At 49.7% G+C, this 20938-nt stretch overlaps 5 protein-coding genes across 5 annotated transcripts; 4 read left to right on the forward strand and 1 right to left on the reverse strand.

The window, feature by feature from the left end:
- Nucleotides 1-455: 455 nt before the first annotated feature.
- On the forward strand, nt 456-4670 carry HO133_008154 (uncharacterized protein; the record flags this gene model as incomplete). The annotated part of the gene is made up of 3 exons (XM_037299022.1): nt 456-2352; nt 2805-2893; nt 2955-4670. The coding sequence occupies 3 exons, from the start codon at nt 456-458 to the stop codon at nt 4668-4670; spliced, it is 3702 nt and encodes a 1233-aa protein (XP_037156358.1).
- A 661-nt stretch (nt 4671-5331) lies between these two features.
- On the reverse strand, nt 5332-5973 carry HO133_008155 (uncharacterized protein; the record flags this gene model as incomplete). The annotated part of the gene is made up of 1 exon (XM_037299023.1): nt 5332-5973. One exon carries the CDS (start codon nt 5971-5973, stop codon nt 5332-5334), a length of 642 nt encoding a protein of 213 aa, XP_037156359.1.
- Nucleotides 5974-7797: 1824 nt separating this feature from the next.
- Nucleotides 7798-11343, forward strand: HO133_008156 (uncharacterized protein; the record flags this gene model as incomplete). The annotated part of the gene is made up of 2 exons (XM_037299024.1): nt 7798-9682; nt 9923-11343. The coding sequence occupies 2 exons, from the start codon at nt 7798-7800 to the stop codon at nt 11341-11343; spliced, it is 3306 nt and encodes a 1101-aa protein (XP_037156360.1).
- A 1216-nt stretch (nt 11344-12559) lies between these two features.
- Nucleotides 12560-14910, forward strand: HO133_008157 (uncharacterized protein; the record flags this gene model as incomplete). The annotated part of the gene is made up of 2 exons (XM_037299025.1): nt 12560-14634; nt 14697-14910. 2 exons carry the CDS (start codon nt 12560-12562, stop codon nt 14908-14910), a joined length of 2289 nt encoding a protein of 762 aa, XP_037156361.1.
- Nucleotides 14911-15755: 845 nt separating this feature from the next.
- HO133_008158 (uncharacterized protein) lies at nt 15756-18875 on the forward strand (the record flags this gene model as incomplete). Its single annotated transcript, XM_037299026.1, has 4 exons — nt 15756-15968; nt 16027-17202; nt 17259-18685; nt 18752-18875. 4 exons carry the CDS (start codon nt 15756-15758, stop codon nt 18873-18875), a joined length of 2940 nt encoding a protein of 979 aa, XP_037156362.1.
- Nucleotides 18876-20938: the final 2063 nt, after the last annotated feature.

Genomic DNA, 20938 nt, shown 5'->3' on the forward strand with positions numbered 1-20938 from the left:
CGCCAAACGTGAATTGATCGACTCCGCCGTCTTCTTCGACTTTTTGGTCGCCGCTGGTGCCATCGTTGCGCTTTCTTATCTTTGTTATTGATATGTGGTTGAACGCGCTCCGGTCTTTTCGGTGTCCAAGTGATGGAATTTCGCTGCGGCTAAAATTGTTTGTGTGGGATGATTTAGCGTGCCAAGCATCTCTAGAAAAAGCGGACCCTTAATCAGGCCTACATGGATAACCGAATTGGGCGTCGTTGCTTTGCCAGGAAATCCAACATCAACAAAGCACGAGAGATGAAGGTAATGCACCGGTCTCTGTGGGAACACCATGATCATCATCACGATCGAGATCGCTGACCTCTATAAAGTGAGTATAAACAACACAGGTGGCGGACCGAACCATTAGGAATGCTCTCAAACATAAAGTTTTACGGGTTGTTGGAGTAAATTGTGGCTTTCAAAGCATGTCAGCTCCCAACAAGAAGACCGCGCCTCCAAATAATGGCACAAATACAAGGCCACCAGCCAACCCTACTTCTCGATCCTCACCATCCAGGTCTTCTACAAGCATCAATGGTCTGGGCAGATCACCTTCTCTCCGCGGTGGATTATCAAGGCCTGGGCGAGGCGGTACCGCTCGATCTTCTCCCCAAACGAGCTTCTTAAGCATGAATACTACGGCCTCTGACGAGGCGAGCGAGGATGATGCAAGGGCGGAGCATGTCTCACTGATGGACGAGCTCAGGAGTCGGGTACAGAAGGCCGAGACAGCATCGGAAGAGTATCAACGTCAATTGAATCTACTGCAGGCGCGCTTGCACGAAAGTCAGCAAGAGCAGGGCCAGCTTGAAGACCGGTTGCACCAGAGTAACAAGAACATCGAGGAGCTTGAAAGTGATCGGGCCCACTCTGCTCGCCAGAAACGGGAAATGCAAGACCTGTATGAGACAGAACGGACATCCATGTTGAAGGATAAAGCCGAGCAGAAGACGAGAGAAGGCGATTTGATATACGCCAATCAGCGGCTGAAAGAGGGTTTGGCGCAACGGGAAACCCGAAACAATGGTGAAGATACCAGAATTGGATCACCCAGGAATCGTGAAAGTGACCAGTTCGCTCCACCCGCTGCAGCTCCACGCGGAGATTCCAAGGACCTTTCCAAGCAAGATACTTCAAAGCAGGTAATGCAGAAGGACCAGGTCATCAAGTCACTGCGTCTGGAACTAGCTGAGGCTCAGATCAAGATCATGGAATTGGACACTGGTGGAGGAGGGGGGCGAACTCACGAGTTGGAAAAGCAACTCCTGGAAACTCGTATCGCAAATGCCCGTCTCATGGAGGACAATGAAAGCTTCCAGCTGCTTCTGAGCGAGAAGACTTTGAACGGGGACTTCAGCAAAACCGAAGCAATGCAACAATCTTCCGGACTAGGCTCTCTAGCTGAAGAACTGGGTTCTGAAGAGATGGAGTCCACCGATGAAAAGTCGGACGACTACCGACGACTAGAGACAGAAGCGAAATCACTCAAAGACCAGAATAAGGCTTTGGCGAAATACATTGAAACTATCATTGGCCGTCTTCTGTCACACAAGGAGTTCGAGTACATCCTTGACAAAACACCCGATCTCATGTCTGGTGCACCGCGACCCCAGACTGCAAACACCGACAAGGAGCTACCACCACCTCCGCGTGCCAAAGATGACGAACCCATTCCCGGTTTCCTGCAGAGAGCGACATCAGTCATCGCCGGATCAGCTAAGCGCCCTCGCCCCATTAGCCAGATAGGCACTTCTTCTGCGGCACCACCAAGTGAAGATCCTACCAAAGCACCTACTATACAGCTCGATCGGTCTCAACCCAACCGCTTGAGCACGCAGATGCGTTCTCAGTCTGAAATGCCCAACGCTGCTCCTCTAGTCAATCAAATGTATCGTGGTCCATCCTCCACAGGCTCGGGTGGGCCTATGCTCAGCCCCGGCATTTCGCCCGGCGTGACGACTGCAACTCGGACATCATTTTTCTCTCCTCCATTGGCTGCTAGTTCGAATGCCACATCTCGAGCACCATCTGGCAGCGCAAGCCGAGCTTCTCGCGAAAATAATAACGCGGGAAGCAGCTCGAATAGCACATTTAGTGACCACAGCGGAGGCGTGGATGGTAGTCCGCCCCGCGGCAACGGTAACAATGGGACCAACAATTACACTGGGGCTGTCATGACGCAAAGTCGCTTGAGGCCGTTGAGGTTGGTGCAGGAGAATCCGAAGCAAGAAGAGGATGCGGCTGCTGTAGCGGCAAGAAAGAAGGCCAATAGGGGAAGTTGGATGCCGACCTGGATGAATACGCAGAAAATAGGGATGTCGAGTGAGAACAACCCTTGAAGACCTATTCTGTTGACTTTTTGGATACCATACCCTGGGGCATGCGGAGGTGATGCACGAGGCGTAAGGCAGTACGATCATAGGTTGGGTGGGGTAGACGCTCCGTCTACGTATACTATCCTGGGAATAGGAGCATTCTTTACTCATATACCAATAGACCGTCGTTCAACATAACTATGTAAGTTGTTGCGAGACAGAATCGATACCGTATGTAAACATGCAACTGCGTGACAGCTAGTATACGTTTCGTAGAGAGTACAAAGTATGCAGCTATCTAAGCGAGATCTAAACTTTACGTCTTGGCTAATGTAAACAATCTTGTGACCAACGACATGTCAATGTCGCGATAACATACCGAAAGATGTCAATCAAAGCCGGTACACTGCCCAACGTCGTCCCCAATATAGTCCCATCCCTCCACCTGACATCCAGCAGAGGCCATTTGGGCCCCCTCCCCCTCGACCAACCGCGGTCAACCCACCCAACTCTCCTCAGATCCCAAAGGCGAACGAATAGCCTACGCTGTATGCTCCCCGACTCCGACCTACACCCCGCCAATTGACTAACCCTTTTCCCATACAACAGAACAATAAATCCATTTTCCTCCGCTCCATCGACCACCCCTCCCAATCAACCCAATACACCTCCCACACGACCACCGCAACCGTCGCCCGCTTCTCCCCCTCCGGCTACTATGTCGCCAGCGGTGACATCTCCGGTACCGTCCGCGTCTGGGACTGCGTCGGCGAAGGCGCCACCAAGGGCGAATACCCAATCATCAGCGGCCGTATCAACGATCTAGCCTGGGACGGAGACAGCCAGCGCATTATAGCCGTCGGCGACGGGAAGGAGAAGTTCGGACACTGCATCACGGCCGATAGCGGGAATACGGTCGGAGAGATCAGTGGACATAGTAGTCAGATTAATAGCGTGAGTGTGAGGCAGCAGAGACCGCTGAGGGCGGCGACGGGGAGCGATGATACGAGTTTGGTGTTTTATCATGGGGCGCCGTTTAAGTTCAACACGAGTTTGAGGAAACATCAGCGGTATGTTTACGGGGTGGCTTTTAGTCCGGATGGGGGGACGTTGGTGAGTGTGGGGGCTGACAAGAGGATTTGGCTTTATGATGGCAAGACGGGGGAAGCTAAGGGGGAGATTGGGGTGGGGGAACATACGGGGAGTGTCTTCGCTGTGTCGTGGGCGAGGGATTCACGGAGGTTTGTTACGAGTAGTGCGGATCAGACGGTCAAGGTTTGGGATGCAGAGGCTGGGAAGGTGGTGCAAAGCTGGCGGATGGGCGAGGAAGGGAAGGTCAGCATACCGGACCATCAGGTTGGGGTTGTGTGGCCTGCTGGCAGGTCGGATGGGTTGGTCATCAGTCTGGGCCTCTCGGGTGATCTGAACTACCTTCAAGAAGGAAAACCAGGAACCTTGCGGACAGTTCAGGGACACCAGAAGAACATCACAGCTATCACAGCCGACAGGGAACACAGCTCGGACCCGACTTTCTTCACTGGCAGTAGCGACGGCCGCATCTGTGCTTATGATGGGACGGGAGATGGCGAGACTATCGATGGCGATGCCCACAAGAACTATGTCTCTGACCTCGCTACTTCCAACGCTGGTCAGATCTACAGCGTAGGCTGGGATGATACCCTCCGCTCCATCGATGTATCTGCAAGGACCTTCACCGGCACCTCAACTAAAACAGACGGTCAACCGCGCGGCGTTGCCTTGACATCCTCTAGTACGGCAATAGCGACACACAAAGGCCTTTTCCTCCTCTCCCAAAAGGACAACTCCGTCATAAAACACGTACCAACAAAGTACGCCCCTACGGTCCTCGCAGCAGGCAAAAGCCACGTCGCCGTCGGTGGTGACGATTCTCAACAGCATATGTACGACCTAGACCTCAACCACGTCAAATCGATACCGCATCCCTCGCAAGTCACAGCCTTGGCCTTCTCCCCAGCCTCAAACCAGTACCTAGCCGTCGGCTTCTCCTCCGGCAAAATCATCGTCTACGAACCCAACAACCCGGAACCGGTCACCACGAGATGGTCCGCGCACACGGGGAGGGTAATGAGTATCGACTGGGATGAGAAAGGCGAGAGAGCAGTCAGTGGAGGGCTGGACACCGATATCTTCGTGTGGAGCGTGAAAAAGCCGGGCCAACGCATTAGCGTCTCGCAGGCTCACAAAGAAGGCGTCAATGGCGTCAGATGGGCTGGCGAGAACGAAGTTGTGAGCGTTGGCGGGGATGCTGCTGTTAAGAAATGGAAGGTGGAAGGAGCTGTTTGAATAAAGGTTTAGAAGCATGCACGTGCGATATTAAGCAATCAAATAGACCAGACCTGGAGACGTGTAAGATACCAAGGGGATCGATCGTCGTAGATATCCCCCCTCCCGATTCCGCCGTGGTCGATAGACGGTGTTGAGAAAGTTGCAGAGCTCTAGGATTGGGTATGCACCGGAGGAGCTCTCACTACCCCGTTTACACACCTTCTTCCAAAGTTACCAATGATGTTCAATTAAAGCGTAAATATTGGAGTGATGCCTTGACCCCCAGGCTCCTCATACAGCGACGCCCTGCGTCTTAATGCGTTGGTACCCGCCCAGGTACATTTATCATAACGTTTTCGGAAGGTGTTCTTGGAGACGGTAAGGTAACGCCTGGAGGGGTGTTTGTACCGTAAGCCTTTTTGTAGGCAGGATGTCGTTGTATTAGATTACCTACTCTGACGGCGTGTACGGTTGAGGGAATCATAGACGTACAGTCTCATGGGGATGAGTCAGGGACAGAGAGGGGTAGAGAAGTAGAGAGGAGAGGTTGTTGTCCTATCAGTTTCACCATTTTGGATCAAAAGCGGTACACATTGGGGAAAGCGAGTGATGGTGCCTGCAGAGGAGGAGGGGCATGTAGGTACGCATATACCTCTTGCTGAGTGGTTTCATATCAAACTCAAACAGTTGCTCTTGCTATACCCATATCGCCCGCGGCCCAACTAGCACTCAAATATACCACAAAGTCCTGCCTCTGGCCAATCCTCGCCGTACCCCCCTGATACCCCCATCTCGCCGTGACACAGCTCCGCACGAGCAGCGCAGCCGCGTGCGCTACTAGGATCGGTTGGAAAATGCCATCTGCAGTGTCCGTAACACGGGCCAGGATTATGGAGCAGGTTCCGGATGCGGATTCGACGGGGAGGATGGAGCTGCGGTCCCAGTGTTCGAGGAGCATGGCGCTGGGGGAGACGACGAGGGCGTAGAGAGCGGTGTGGCAGTCCGAGGGCTGGATGTGCGGTTGGCGAGGGTTGGGAAGGAAGCAGTGGGGGTCGATTGCGTTGGTGGTGTTTAGGGAGGAGGGTGTAGAAAGGGTGATGTTGCTGAGGGTTGGAGATTGGGAGAGGTCTCGTTCGACATGTTGGACTGGAGAAGGATGATCCGGATTCGCGTTGTCTGATGCTGGAAACAGAGCTGCTGCTGACAGTACAGGGAGGAGGAAAGAGAAGAAAAGGTTGTTGAAAAACATGTAGATGGCTTCGTAGACTCGGCAATATACAATTGAAAGACAATTGAATGCAAGAACTGCGGAGACGTTCATTGCAGAATGGTATTCCGGGCGCTTCAAGCGCACTCGGAAGGCCTTTAGGTCTGATAGTGCGGGTATGGTTGTCGATCCCGTCAAGTTATGTAGAGCAACGATAGCGCCAGTCGCCTTTCCAATGCTGCGGTTGCGGCTAGTAGCCCTGTCATTGACGGTGAGTGGGCTTGTAAAGTTGTAAATACTCCGCTGAGATGGCTCTTTCGGCACAAAACCGGCGTGTTTGCTTTACAGCTTCTGAGATTCCGATATCGATCCATATCGCCGCTGTCCCTAGCTTCATGCCGAAACAGACGTGTTTCATGAGGCCTTCATACTCTTCGGATTGCTGATCCCTGACTTGGCGCAAACAGCTTCCATGCGCCTTTACAACGAACTCGAATTGGGACATTGCAATTGTTCTCTGGAAGCTTTCCCCAAAGGATCTATGCATGCTCATTGCTTGTTAGCGATTCACCCCACCGCTGATGCACAACCGTCGCCAAAGGAGTAATTGATGATGCCAACGTGAGCAATGGAAACGTAGAGGTCATGATGAATATCGCCCTGGAAACTTTGTCCATCATATGTAGTAGTATCGGTATCTGTTTTGGATTTCTCCATATGGTGGAAGCAGCAAATTGAGACGCGGAAATTCAAGCGTTGAAAGTCATGAGTGCCCTTTACTCAGAGAGGCAAATCTGTTGCTCTGTGTTTGCCTTGTCTATGCTCAGACTGCGAGTAAATAGTACGGGACTGGTTCCCTATCAGAGCTGTTAAGGTCCAGGGTTTTGGTGGCATCTGACTCCTAACGATCAGAAATTGTCGAACCTCACCCGCCTTTCAACGTGACCATCCTCATCAAGTATGGCTGTCGCAGGATGAAGAGACGTCAAACAGTGATATGTACTTTGATCTACTTACACGTAGATAATAATTTAATAATCTCTCGTGCTCATGGCAACGGCAAGATGCTAAGCAGGTGGCAATATGTAAGAGTAAGGTAGATCTCTGACAAGGGTGCCTCGCGATCGCCGCTGCAGAAAATAAGAAGCACCGCAACACCATTGTACCAGCGCCATTAGGAATCGAACTTAATACGAACTACCTAAATACCTCCAACAACACGACCATAACCAACAGGCGTCCGCCCCGGACGGTAAGCCAACCAACGAACATTTCGCTTTGCAAATCAATGCATCGCACGGAATTCGAACCAACGGCTGCTGCTGTCAGAGATAGACTAGTCCCAGAACTGCCTAGAGCCACAACTCGGCTATACTTTTTTGTTTACCGGTACGCGTCTTCAATGAATCGAAGGCAACAACGTTTACATTTAACCATCCTACATCTTTATTGCTGACGACTACGGCGCGCACTCCAGTCTTTCCCTGTCAGCACATCTCCACGTCTCGCGCAATCTTTATACTTGGATTCTGTCCTGCGGCCGAATACCACGGGTGCTGAGCTCAGATTGCGACATACCCTGCCCCGCAACTCGCAACTCGCAACTCGCAAAGTCCCATCCAGCAATTTCACAGTCTACAGAGGAGGTGGATGGGAATAGGCTGAGGGGATGCTTGGGGGGTTCTGAAACACACATTCCTTTGGCAACATTCCGGGGACACGTTTCAGCGCGTATGCGACTTTGTTTGTATACGCAGGCTATCAATAAGACGCGGCTGTTTTCGCAAGGACACCGCGAGCAGAATCTCAATCCGAACACAAGCACTGAGATCATAGAAAATCAGGCCAAACATCCGTATACCTCATCGACCGGAGCAATCACCGACATCATCACCCCACCTACGTAAGACCAGAAACAGAAACCACCTGAATCTCCTCATGGTTGGGTCCTACTCTTCACATGGCGATGCAGGTGGAACTTTACACTGTCCGTCGCCAACTCACATACACCATGTCGACCCAGCTTCAGCTTTCAGACAATTACGGCGCTCTCTCTCGAGATCACCATCCAAAGGTCCTGCGTTTCGTCTAGTTACGTCAAAGTCAACATCTCCGTCACCTAGCTCTCCGCTTTCGCACTCGCGAGAACCACCTCCAAATCGATCGACATCGGCAAGCATGCTCTCGCCTACACTTGTCTCTTCTCCATCTTCGCTGGCATTTCCTTACCCCTACAGTGCACGGAAGATCAGACCTGCCACTCGAAAACTGAGTCCTATGCGCAATCCTTCACGCTCCAATAGCATCCAGCGCAGTCCAAGAAAGAGAACACTGAGCGAGTCAAGAAATCCTGGAAACGCCACACCACAGTCATCCGCCGAATCAAGTGACGATCAGGAGAACAGAAATGAGCGAAGCGTAAGTCCTGCCGAAGATTCGATGCCAGACGTAATATACAAGGCGAATGCGCCTCCTCCAGGTAGCAGTCCGTTTGCGCCCGCTCGTGCGACTAGGAACTTTGAGAAAGGCAACAGCTGGGGCGCAAAATCCAGTCCGCTGAAGAGAAGTGATGGAATTATGAACTTGGATCAAGGGAACCCGGGAAGCCCGTCAAGAAAGAGGAGAAGTTTGCACGGAGGGATGTTTAATACGGACTTCAACATTTTCGATCATGAAGCTGCGTTTGAGGAACATGACGAACCATCCACGACCGATTCGACAATGAGCATGGACTCAAGTGCTCCAGTTGACCACTTGTCAGCGGTGCCCAAGCGGACATCATCGCTGCGGAGAACAACTTTGCAGCAAAGACATGACAAGCCATTATTTGCAAGGTCGAAGCCTAACACTGATCTTGCTCTTGAATTTGCTACGCCAGGGCATGCCTCACAGAAAAGTAGGCTTCGAATGTCGCTTGACAGCGTCTTGCCCTCTATGGCCCGGGATAGCCCATTTTCTTCGCAAGGCTGTCTACCTAATGCTTCTGCACATCCCATGTCTCAGCATGGCTCGAAGCAGACTGGGTCCAGCCAAACATCGCAACCCCAACGTCATCCTCTATCACGGACATTGTCTCAGTCTACTTCGAATTCGAGCATGGCAGAAGACTCGCCCACGCACATTCCAATCCGGCAGCCTGAGCAGCGACGAACGTTTGTCGACTTTTCAAAGTCGCTCCCGGTAGGCGCTGCACGGCCCAGTTCTCGCGACGGAGAGTCATCAAGCCAGGTTTCTTCAGGAACTTCTTTTGCAACGCCCGAAAATTACAAGTTGGTCAAACCACTACCCGCAGCGTTCATGTCAACCGGACTTATCTCGAAGCGTCATAAGAATGTAGAAGACACGCAAGCTATGTTCGGTGCAAGCAAAAATTCCATGCCGGACACGCCTTGCAAACGCCACAGCCTTGCGGAGATGCCATCCCCATCAGCGCCGCGCGAAAATACCTTTGCAAAAGCTCATCATACCAGACATTCCTTCGGCACACCATCGACGCCATTCAACCCGCACACCACACGCCTAGCGCCTGAGACTTTCGGGAAAGGTGTCAGTATATTTGGCAGCAATATGGGCGGCAGCCTCCGACGGACCTCCAGCTTTCTCAATACCGACATTGAAGAATTGCAATCACCGCCTAGGCAAGACGATAGTCAGTCCAGCGCTGAATGCGACATTCCCCCAACTCCAACGAAGCAAGCCGGCATTTCGGGTAGCGCCCATCAGACACCATTTGGAGGAAGCGCAACGCGCAAGGACTTTGCTAGTGCTGGGTTTGGTGCCTCTGTTGGTGCGGAGACCCAGTCTTTCCAGCATGAGCAAGATTGTAAGTTGATTCCATTTGGGACACCATCAGGAAGTGTCGATGGAGACAGTGACGGCTTGATGGACGATTCTCCATCAACCGCCCTGAGATTCAGAAACTTTTCCTCGATGACCCGCTCTTTCACCCATTCCCGTCTATTACGGAATGTGAAGTCACCGACTCCGCTCCGCAAGACATCTTCCCTTGCGCTCGATTTTCTGTCAAGCAGATCAAAAGCTAAACCAAGTCCCCTATCTCCAGCCAGCCCTCTAAACGATCGAATGCAACACTTATCCCCTCATACGCCAAAAGGGAGCATGATCCCGCCTGACCCAAGTGGCCTGTCGATATCTGCGCATGCAAATGAGCAGCTGCGGCCCATGACTGCTTCGGCGAGCAGCGCGTCGATGTATCCTCCTGCGACCCCAACTGCTCCTAGGGACTCTTTCGCATCGTTCAAAAAATCGACCTCTAGCATGACGCCTCCTCATGGCTCAGTTGCGGTCGAGATCGACCCCGTTCTGACTTCTCGTTTCGACAAAGTAGATCTGATCGGCACTGGCGAATTCTCTCAAGTATATCGTGTAACGCAAAAGCAGGAACTCAAGGGTTCCCAAAGCTACTTCTCAATCCCCCAGGCACGGACTTCACCCAGGACACCGTTGCCAGATCGAGTCTGGGCCGTTAAAAAGTCTCGCAATGCATATATAGGGCCGAAAGACCGACAGCGAAAGCTTCAAGAAGTCAACACACTGAAAGCGCTTGGACATTCGGATCATACCGTACAGCTTTTCGATAGCTGGGAGGACAAAAACCACCTGTATATCCAAACGGAGTTCTGCGAAGAGGGTAGCTTGGACTCATTCCTTGATCAAGTAGGACGCAAAGCTCGACTTGACGACTTCAGGATCTGGAAGATCCTGCTCGAATTATCGCGTGGTCTCAAGCATATCCATGATTCGGGCTTCATCCACTTAGACCTCAAACCAGCTAATGTCTTGATCACTTTTGAAGGCGTCTTAAAGATCGCTGATTTTGGCATGGCAACTCGGTGGCCAGCTCAGCCAGGCATAGATGGAGAAGGCGATCGAGAGTATATTGGACCCGAGATACTCAGGGGGCATTTTGATAAGCCAGGAGATGTCTTCGCCCTAGGACTCATCATGCTTGAGATAGCAGGAAATGTAATGCTACCGGACAATGGAGCGTCGTGGCAACGACTGAGAACAGGTGACATGAGCGACGTTCCAAGCCTGACATGGAGCTCAGGGACCAGCAGTGTCCTTCGGGACTCCTTGGGGAAGCCTCTTTCCCAAGACGCATCGGTCGAAGACTTCTATGGATCGGACTCAGGAGAAGACGATTTCGGTTCTCCGAAATTCTTGCGCGGCCGACGTGAAAAGGAAATGAAGAACGGCCCGTTCAAGCTCCATCGATCCGGTGAACTTGCTCACCCGCCAGCCTTCATGATCGACTCCAAAGACCCAGAAGCTCTTGACAATATTGTCCGCTGGATGATTTCACCCGAAACCATCAATCGGCCAGTCGTGGATCAGGTCCTTGGAACGATAGGCGTTCAATGGGCTGAGTCCAGGAGACGAGCAGGTGCTACGATATTCGAAGGCAATTGGGGGCCCGCAGACGAAGTGCTTGCGGATGATGCGGAAATGATTGACGTGTAGGACTTCTCCCAACATCATAAGACGAGCAATCTGTGATTTGATGACTGCCCTAAGATCTGGATGACTAAGGGCAGACGTGAGGCGATTTGGCGTTCTATGGATAGAAGGAAACTTGGAGATTTCGAAATCAAGCCTGGATGGGAGGTTTGAAAGCCAGAAGCGATAGCTTTTGCATTTGCAAATGAGAGGTTCCTTTCGACGACGATGTTACGATTTCCGACCATTATTCCCCAGCTTTGACGCTCGCATTAACGGTGTACCATTTGGCTCTTCTTCGACGGTTCGCTTCTCGTGGACACCAAATTATCACATGTTACGGAACACCCTTTACTTTCACCAAAAGCTGTCAACTAGACCTTGAGACATTTCGCCACCGAGGCCTCGAAGCGCAGGACGATGACCTCTAATGCAGCACATCTACATTAGTCTTTGACGACATTCACGAGCTCTCCAGAGGGACTTGGCTTTGCATTAGCTAGGACGATACCATAGCATGTTCAGAATGCTGGGCAGGATCTTGGCTTGATGATGGCTTGGTAATTGCATTACCTCTAAGGCATAGATAGATGAATTGAATAATCTTGATCATACCTTGCAGCTCTTGGAACCGGATGTGCTTTAATTTCGAATGAGGCGATATCCGACCGGGGAGGAGAGGTGTATTGCTTGCAAGCTGTGCGAGGCTATTTGCCCGGCGAGCGCTATTACGATTGAGGCCGAGGAGAGAGTATCTGTAGAGTGTGTTCTTTGGTGAAGGTAATTGGGTAATGCATCTACTGCATTATTTGCATAGCCGTTTTGGCCGTTTTCTTGGCAGGGTTCGCTTCGAGTGCAGCCGCCAAGCTGCCGCGCGCTTGGAGAAGCAGCTCTCTTCTCCCAAAATTTCATGATGAGTAAGTCCTTTATTATTGTCTTGCACTTCTGCGTTGTACATGGTCTACGGTCAATTGACTTATTTTGGTTTCCTTGATGTTGTTTTCACCTTCGTCTGTACTTTTGCGAGTCTGGATCGCCATAGGTTCGCTGAGTGCTAACGCCTACTGCAGTCCAGTACATTTAATATCCCCTCAAGCGAGTCACGATGCGTTCTCAGCTCACGCGGTATGTCTTCCGACAGATAATACATAATGAACTATATTCGAGCGCACGATGCTGGTTCCCCACCACAAGTCATTGCCTGCGGGCGCGGCGAGGCCCCGTCATCCCTACCGCTCCCATGAGAACCCTCTTTGGATTTGGACGCAAGCCAAAGCGACAGCCAAAGCCCGTCAAATACGAGCCAGGTTTTGAGCCATTGATGGAATTGAATAGGATATTGAGAATGGGAGCCCGAGCGCCACCTCCTCAAACATTAGCGCGGGCATTCGTGGACTTCTTTCGCTTCAAGCTGACGGCTGCGCGGGCATTGGAGGACACACAAGCTCAGTACGCTCTAGAGACATTCCAACATCTACAGATGACATACACCGAGGACCTTAGTTTTGGACTTACGTGCGAGGACCTGAGGATGGCATTGAAGACGCTGGGAATCGTGGGCACAAAAGAGTACCAGTACAAGGCCCATAATGAGCTAGCCAAAGCGGTGTTTGAGGAACTTAAGAAGAGGAGGGAGACCATGACAGATGATCAAGAGCCACCTGTGTTGTTTCATCAAGATCTCTTACCCTTCATACAAGTCATGGCACGATTCGGTGAAGCCCTCTACGCCCGGGATCTTGTTGAAAGATATTGGGAAGACTGCCTTAAGCCTATGAGAGCGTCTCCATGGTCTCGAGTAATAAGGGGCTTGCAACGAGAGAACAGAGTCGAAGAGCTGCAGAAGACTGTCACTATCATGCAAAAGTACAATATACCGTTCGATCCCAAAGTTCACCAAAATATCACTGTGTTCTATGCAGCTCACCAAGCGAATATGGAAATGACAAAGAAGTGGTACCAACATCCTATCGCTAATGGAAGGACGCCCACAATTATGACGGATGCTACCGTGTTGAAGCTGTGTATCAGCCAAAGCGAGCTCGACTGGGGGGACCCTATATTCAAATCGCTGATAGCGAGAACGCCGGAGGAGAAAGCGCCATGGAATGTGATCTTCCAATGGGCGGCTGCTAAAGGCAAAAGCGTCGACGAGATCGAGAGCATGATGGAGGTCATGGTACGACGGCAAGAAGAGAAAGGGTTGACGTCATCGTTGGACATGGAGACTATCAATGGCTTGGTTGAGCTTGCGAACTCGAAAAATGACCCTTACACTGCCGAACGGTACGTGTCTCTGGGTCAGAAATGGGGGTTTCGGCCCAATGCGCGAACATACCTCTTACAGCTCGACTATCGAATAAAGGTTGGGGACCTTGGTGGGGCAAGGACTGCTTACGCTCGTCTTCAAGGTGAAGAATCAGTCAACTCGGAGGATTTGCCTCTCCTAAACAAGCTCATCGTCGCTCTTTGCGCAGAAAAGCGCCAGGACTACAATACTATAATGGGCCTCGTCGAAGACTTGGTTGAACGCAAAGCACGCTTCGAGCCCGAAGTGGTAGCTGCACTTTCCCTCCTCCACCTCCAACGCGGCGAAATGGAAGATCTAGTGGACCTCCTTAACACTCACGCCTTCCAATACGGCCTTGACCAACGCGCTTCGATCAGCGAAGTTCTCATGTCCCACATTTTTAAGCACACTACCCAAGTCTCTCGCGCTTGGGATACCTACAACATCCTAAGGCAGACTTTCTCCGAGATTGACGTTCCCACGCGAATCTCCCTCATGCAACACTTCTTTGCCCGCAAGCGCTCCGACATGGCCACCCACGTCTTCGGCCACATGCGCCAACAACAAATTAAATCTCTTCGCCCCACCGTTTCCGCCTACGTAGCCTGTCTCTCCGGTATAGCTAAAGCCGGCGATCTTGAGTCTCTACAAACTGTTCATAACATGATGAAGCTCGACTCCGAAATTGAACCGAACACACAGTTGTACAACGCCCTCATGCTCGCCTACACGGGCTGCGGGGAACCCAACACTGCGCAGGGCTTCTGGGAGGATATTGTGCACTCGAGGGAGGGGCCGAGCTATCCTAGTATCCAGATAGCATTGAGAGCGTGTGAAAGGGCGGCGTTCGGCGAAAGGGTGGCGAGAGATATTTGGGCGAGGTTGAAGAGGTTCGAGATCGAGGTTACAAAGGAGATTTATGCTGCATATGTAGGATCTTTGGCTGGACATAATCTGTTCCCAGAGTGTGTCAAGCTCATCAATGACGCGGAAAAGGAAGTGGGGTATAAGCCTGATGCTCTTCTGTAAATCCGCCGACTCCTTAACGCCGTGGTAGATTGGAATATCATAGGCTGACATGCAGCAGGATCGGCACGTTTTATAACGCCGTCAAGAGCGATAGTAATAAGCAGAAAGTTAAGGAGTGGGCTTGGGCATCGTATCCGGAGGCTTATGAAGAGTTGCTGAAGTTGGGGCAGCATGAGGTTACGAAGAGCAGTGGTGAGTATGAGGATGAGTTTGTGCATTCGAGGGAGACGTTCTTCAATATCGGACCAATTGGGAGGGATGTGGAAGCTTGAGCTTCAGAATTTCGACGGAGATCGAGATGCTCTAGCAGAGAGAATACATTAAGACCTGAATTTGAGGTCCATCTTTGGACAGGACCGCCTTGAAACGCTCCGTGTCTTAATCTTCGTCTCTCGGCCCTGCTCTTTGACTTTTTTAGTACTACACATATTCAGGCTGGAGGCCATGTAAATGGCAGATCTTCATGGACAGCGGCGCTGTTTCTACACCGCAGCTGTGAAACAAACATCACCACGGCGGATCTTTGGTTCGCCTTTGTCGATTTGCTACTTTTCCGCATTTGATTCTTTGTAGTCGGTCAACGGATCTTCTGGTATCGTCAAGTCGTAGTACATTGCCAATCAATTGAGTGTTTTGAAACGAAAGGCTCTTCCGTCCCGGGAAACACAATCACCCAGCCCGAAACCATAAGGTTTAAGTCTGGCAAACTGTACACAAGAAAAGGACACACATCTGGGTGCTCAGTCGAACAAAGCTCCTCTGCAAGTACTTTTGTCTCGGCTCCAGCGAGATTGTGGCTGGCGGCTCATGATTGAGCCCATTTTCAGGATTGAGACGTACGATAATGTTCCTTCTAAATCAACTGATAGTTGGATGAACGTTTTCCTGGAGTAGACGACAAATGCAAGACTAGCAGATCGTTGGTCACGGAGATACTTTACCTCCTACCGCGCTTGACGCGAGAGACGCCAAAGTAAGGTCATCCTTCCCAGAGCCAGAGTATGCTTGTCTCACAGACTTCCAGCTGCCGCTTTCAAGAACCTATACCTATGATTACCACACCTTTATCGCATTGGCGCGCTTCAACCTCCTCCGGTCTGTCTACCGGAAGAGTAAGATGGCTGCGCCAGGCGGTTTTCTCGACTCCATTTCCCCATGGAGCACAAGAAGCAGCACCCCAAAGCCGGGCCAGGGCAAGGAACTGGAACCTTCGAAGTTGAGCAACCAGCAGGGTGCTGATCATAGCATTGGTCATCGCCATCGGCTCAGTCTCAGTCAGTATCCTAAGGATTGTCCTCAGAGTCAAGTGAGATGGTTCTACGCAGTGGATGTAAGCTCTCGGCTGTGGCATTATCCTTGTCCAGGGCTTTTCTAAACCATCTAATCAGTCCCCAAAGCGGAAACCCCTACCCCTCGATCAGCCTAAGGATGCGAAGCCCCTTCTAGCCCCTAAGAAATACGCAGCCTTTTCTGTCCGCGACTCCCGATCCGTTGAGACGGCATTTCAGAACATGGCTGAAGATGAACATGACAAGCGTCGAGAACATTCACCTACGGGTGACATTGGAGATGTAGGCAGTCGACAGGAGCAAATCATCTATACCACAGATGGAGATGGAGGCGATCAGGGAGACGCAAGTACTCGCAAAACACACGGATCGCGTGGGAATACTAGCATCAATGAGGCTACGAGTTCCGAAAAAGGAGGAATAGTCAAAGTCCCTGTCAACGAAGACTTCTTGTTCGATGTTGACATCGAGGCAAGAGAGCTTGCTCCAACGTATTGGCTAGGCCCAATCTACGACGTGCGCCGTGGAAGCTGGTTTTACCAAGAAGGCTCCTCCCTTCGACCCTGTGATGAGAACCTTGCAATCCAACTAGAAGAAGGATACCTAAAGGTAAAACCATGGCGGAACGAAATGCTTCAACCTGCCTCCCAACCAAAGTCAAGACCTGTCTCAATGAACGCTGCGGATATTCAGAAGTCTGCTGGTGCAACCGAGAAACCGAGCGGAGAGCCCTCGATACCAGCAAAGTTCGAACTGCAGACGCAGCGATTATTCGGAGCCTATATGAATTCCGTGGTGACATATCAAGATGCCACAACTGCTTGGCTACTTACTGACGATTTCCTCTCGCGGATGAGTAGTACTGTATATCAGAGATTCGCTGGTGGCGGCCATCTCGGAGGTGTCAAGGTTCTACGAGGCTACTCAGAAGCAAACAAGGCCAAGGAGGCTAAGAAGGATGGCGATAGCCCTAACCCCAAGAAGACTGAGGCTGCGACGGAGAATTCAAAAAGGGGATCTGCAACTCCTAAGGTTGACAGAGAAACTTCCGATGATGAGCAGCTGAAGCGCTCGGCGTCTGCAGCGCAACAAGAGCCGCGCCTAGTAACTTTAGAGAGGCAATTGTCTTCGTTTTCCGAAGATCCCGCAAAACAGGAGGAAGAACGGCGACAAGCGGATGAAGATGAGATCAAAGAAGATTACAAGGATGCCGACAGCCAGGACCAGGGTCGAGAGATTGAGCATTTGATTCTTGTCACGCATGGCATTGGACAGGTAAGCGACTATCTTCATCCGCTACCAATACTTCTGCTGACCAGGAGTGCAACCAGAGGCTTGGACTACGTATGGAAAGCATCAATTTCATTCATGATGTCAATGTCCTGCGCAAGACTCTCAAAAGTGTCTACGAAACATCGCCCGACCTCCAAGCACTGAACGCCGAAGTCGAAAAATTACCAAAGAATTGCCGGGTGCAAGTGCTGCCGGTCGTATGGCGGCATCTTCTCGACTTCCCGAAACAAAGCTTCAGACAGAATGAAAGGGAGCAAGATCTCACTGACAATGATGCTTTCGGCGAGGATGACGAGTACCCTAGCCTAGAGAACATCACAGTCGAAGGCGTTCCTGCGATTCGCAACTTGATCACCGACCTCGCTCTCGACATTCTTCTATACCAAAGTGCCTACCGAGAGCACATCGCCGGCATCGTGCAAAGAGAGTGCAACCGTGTCTACGAGCTCTTCATACAGAGAAATCCCTCCTTCAACGGCAAAGTCAGCATGATCGGCCACTCTCTAGGTTCAGCAATCCTCTTCGACATTCTGTGTCATCAAAAAGACGTCAGTTTAGCCCCACAAGGCCTCTACAGGCACAGACAGCCTGGTTCAAGAAGTAGCACTGTGGCCAAGAACCTGGAAACATCGGACCTTGGCCTAAAATTCGAAGTTGAGGACTTCTTTTGCCTGGGCTCTCCACTTGGACTCTACCAAATGCTCAAAGGCCGCAAGATTGCAGCTCGTCGGACAGTTAGTGGCATAGGTGCGCAAAGCCCACTGAATCCGGATTCTCTGGATGATCCTTTCCTTGGTGCTGCGTCTACACAAACAAGCAATGCGACTAGCGAAAGAGAGGGGGACATTCTGTCCATCACAGTGTCAAGTCCAAAGTGCCAGCAGATCTACAACATTTTCCACCCGGCAGACCCAATCGCGTATAGGATAGAACCATTAATCTCACGAGCTATGTCATCTATGAAGCCACAGGTCCTGCCCTACACCAAGAAAGGCATATTTGGTGTTCAAGGCCAAGGTCTGACTAACATTGGGGCGCGAGTTGGCCAGAGCGTGTCCGGCCTATGGTCAAACTTCACATCTGGGATGGCAAGCAGCTTGTTAAATCGCAGCCTCGGCCTGACAGGCGAGGGCCAATTATCTTCTTCAACAGCGATGCATGCTCCCCAGATTCAGCGCAAAGAAAGCCCCTCGGCCGGCGCCGGTACAAACGTTACCACAGGTGGCGTGGTCTCCGAGCAAGAAGAGAACTCAGAACATCCCCCAACACTCATCGATTCTGAGATAGAGACGCTGTACGCCGGCTTTGAAAAGCGAAGAAAAAGCCATCAAAGCGATGAGACTCGAGACTTGGGCGAGAGTGCTGCATGGATGGAGGCTGAAGAGAGATCGAAGCGTCTGAAGCGGGAAGAGGCCAAAGTGAGGGCGCTGAACAGCAATGGTCGTGTTGACTTCAGCGTACAGGAGTGAGTGGTTGCAGAGAATCCTGACTCGGTTTCTGTGTCGCCAGTGCTGACATTTTCATTTCCTAGGGGCCTCCTCGATATCTCTCTTTGGGCGAGCATTGCCAGCCATCTGTCGTACTGGGCGGACGAAGATGTCAGCCACTTCATGATATCGCAACTTCTGTCCCGGCAACGAGTCATCAAACGATGAAGAAGAAACAATCACGCACTCGATGGATCAGCATAGCCTCGGAGTCAGGAACATAAGGTATACCCGGGAACGGAGACTTGTGACATCAGTTTTCCCTTTCACTCCGTAGCATCTATAGAATCTAATTCCATTTTCACCTCATACTCCCCGGACTCCACGGTGTTCCTCTCTACGGGGTCAACCACCTGATAGCGTTGGGGTTTGACCGGTTCGTAGCCTGGAATCCATGCCAATGTGGCGCTGAAGGAGTAGCCGATGGAATGTTTGAGGGGGGGTTGTCTCCGAAGATAGTGCGTGTGTGTTCGCTGGGGGAGTAGCTGAAGGAGTAATTAATGGAATTTTTGAGGGGGTTTTGTCTGGGAGTGTTGCTTGTTTGTTCGCTGGGGGAGTAGCCGATGGAGCTTTTGAGGGGGTTTTGTGCGGGAGTATTGCTTGTTTATTCGCTGGGGGAGTAGCCGATGGAATATTGAAGGAGATTATTACCTGAAGATGTTGCTTATATGTTTCTTGAGGGAGCAGTCGGTGGAATATTTGAGGGGTTTGTTGTCTGAAGGTGTTGCTTGTATGCTCGCTGATGGAGTAGCCGGTGGAGCATTTAAGGGGGATGTTACCTAAAGATATTGCTTGTTTGTTCGCTGAGGGAGTAGCCGATGGAATACTTGAGGGGGTTATTACCTGAAGGTGTTGCTTGTATGTTTCTTGAAAGAGCAGCCGATGTATTATTTAATGGGGGTGTTTGTATGAAGGTGCTGCTCGTGTCTTCCTTGGGAGAGTTGCCGATGGAACTTTTAAGGGGGTTGTTATCTGAAATTATTGCTAATATGATGCTGAAGGAGTAGCCGATGGAATTTCTGAGGGGATTATCGCCTGAAGATATTGCTTGTGAATTCGCTGAGGAAGTAGCCCATGGAATATTCGAAGGGGCTACTACTAGAAGATATTACTTATCTATTTACTAAGAGAGTATTCAATAATTAGTGCTCGCAAACAGTGAGGCTATACACAAAACAACGCATGCATAAGTAGATATGTAGATAGATGATTGGGCATATTCAATACTGGGGCAGCTAAGACCTTTTTGGATATGCAAATAGTTTAAAAAAGGTCCCCCAGCGCTAGAAAACTCCCATATCTAAGCGATATACCCTGGAGTAAAAGTGAAGCTATAGCTATATATAGATGTAAGTAAGAGAAAGAATAATAATATAGCTCTAAAGGAGAATAATTTGAATAAAGAGTCTACTATAGATGTAGCGGCCATATAAATAATACTCGCTATATCCCTCTATCTCTCGTATATCGTATATCGAATATCGTATATCGAATATCGTATATCGAATATCGTATATCGAATATCGTATAGTAATAGAACGATTAATTAAAAGCTATTAACGTTATAGTCTTATAATAGATCTATTAATCTATAGTCTTACTATTATAATTAATACTCGTAAATAATAAGATTATATATAAAATAATATATATATAAGTAGATATATAGATAGATAATTAGATATATCTAATACTAAGATAATTAAGATCTTTTTAAATATGTAAATAGTTTAAAAAAGATCTCTTAGCGCTAGAAAACTTCTAAATAATCTAAGACGTCGTTTAAAGAGAGTAAAGATCTCGAGAAGAACTTCTAATAATATTTATTATAATAAGTAATAGAAATTAATAGTACTAGCGCGAACGGGCTAAAAGGTGCTAATATTATAGTAATACTCTAAGTATATAAATTAAATAAGTAATAATATATAGATAATAGAAATCTAACTTTTAACGGCTTAATAATTAAATCTCGTTATTACTAAGATCGACGTTATATACTAATATTATAATCTCTCTATAAAAAAAATAACTTAAATAATAATCTTTAATACTAAATAATATTAATATCTCGCGAAAATTATTAATAATAATCTTTTTAGTAAAAAAAAAACCTCTTAGCTAGAATAGCGATATATTAAATAAGACTTTTTATTTAGAAAAATAACGTAAAGCTTTAACTACGTATACGTTATTATCTAATATAGTAATTATAAGTATAATTTTACAAC

This window comes from Letharia lupina (assembly GCF_014066315.1).
Source record: "Letharia lupina isolate WasteWater1 chromosome Unknown contig_4, whole genome shotgun sequence".
In the NCBI taxonomy this organism is placed as follows: Eukaryota; Fungi; Ascomycota; class Lecanoromycetes; order Lecanorales; family Parmeliaceae; genus Letharia; species Letharia lupina.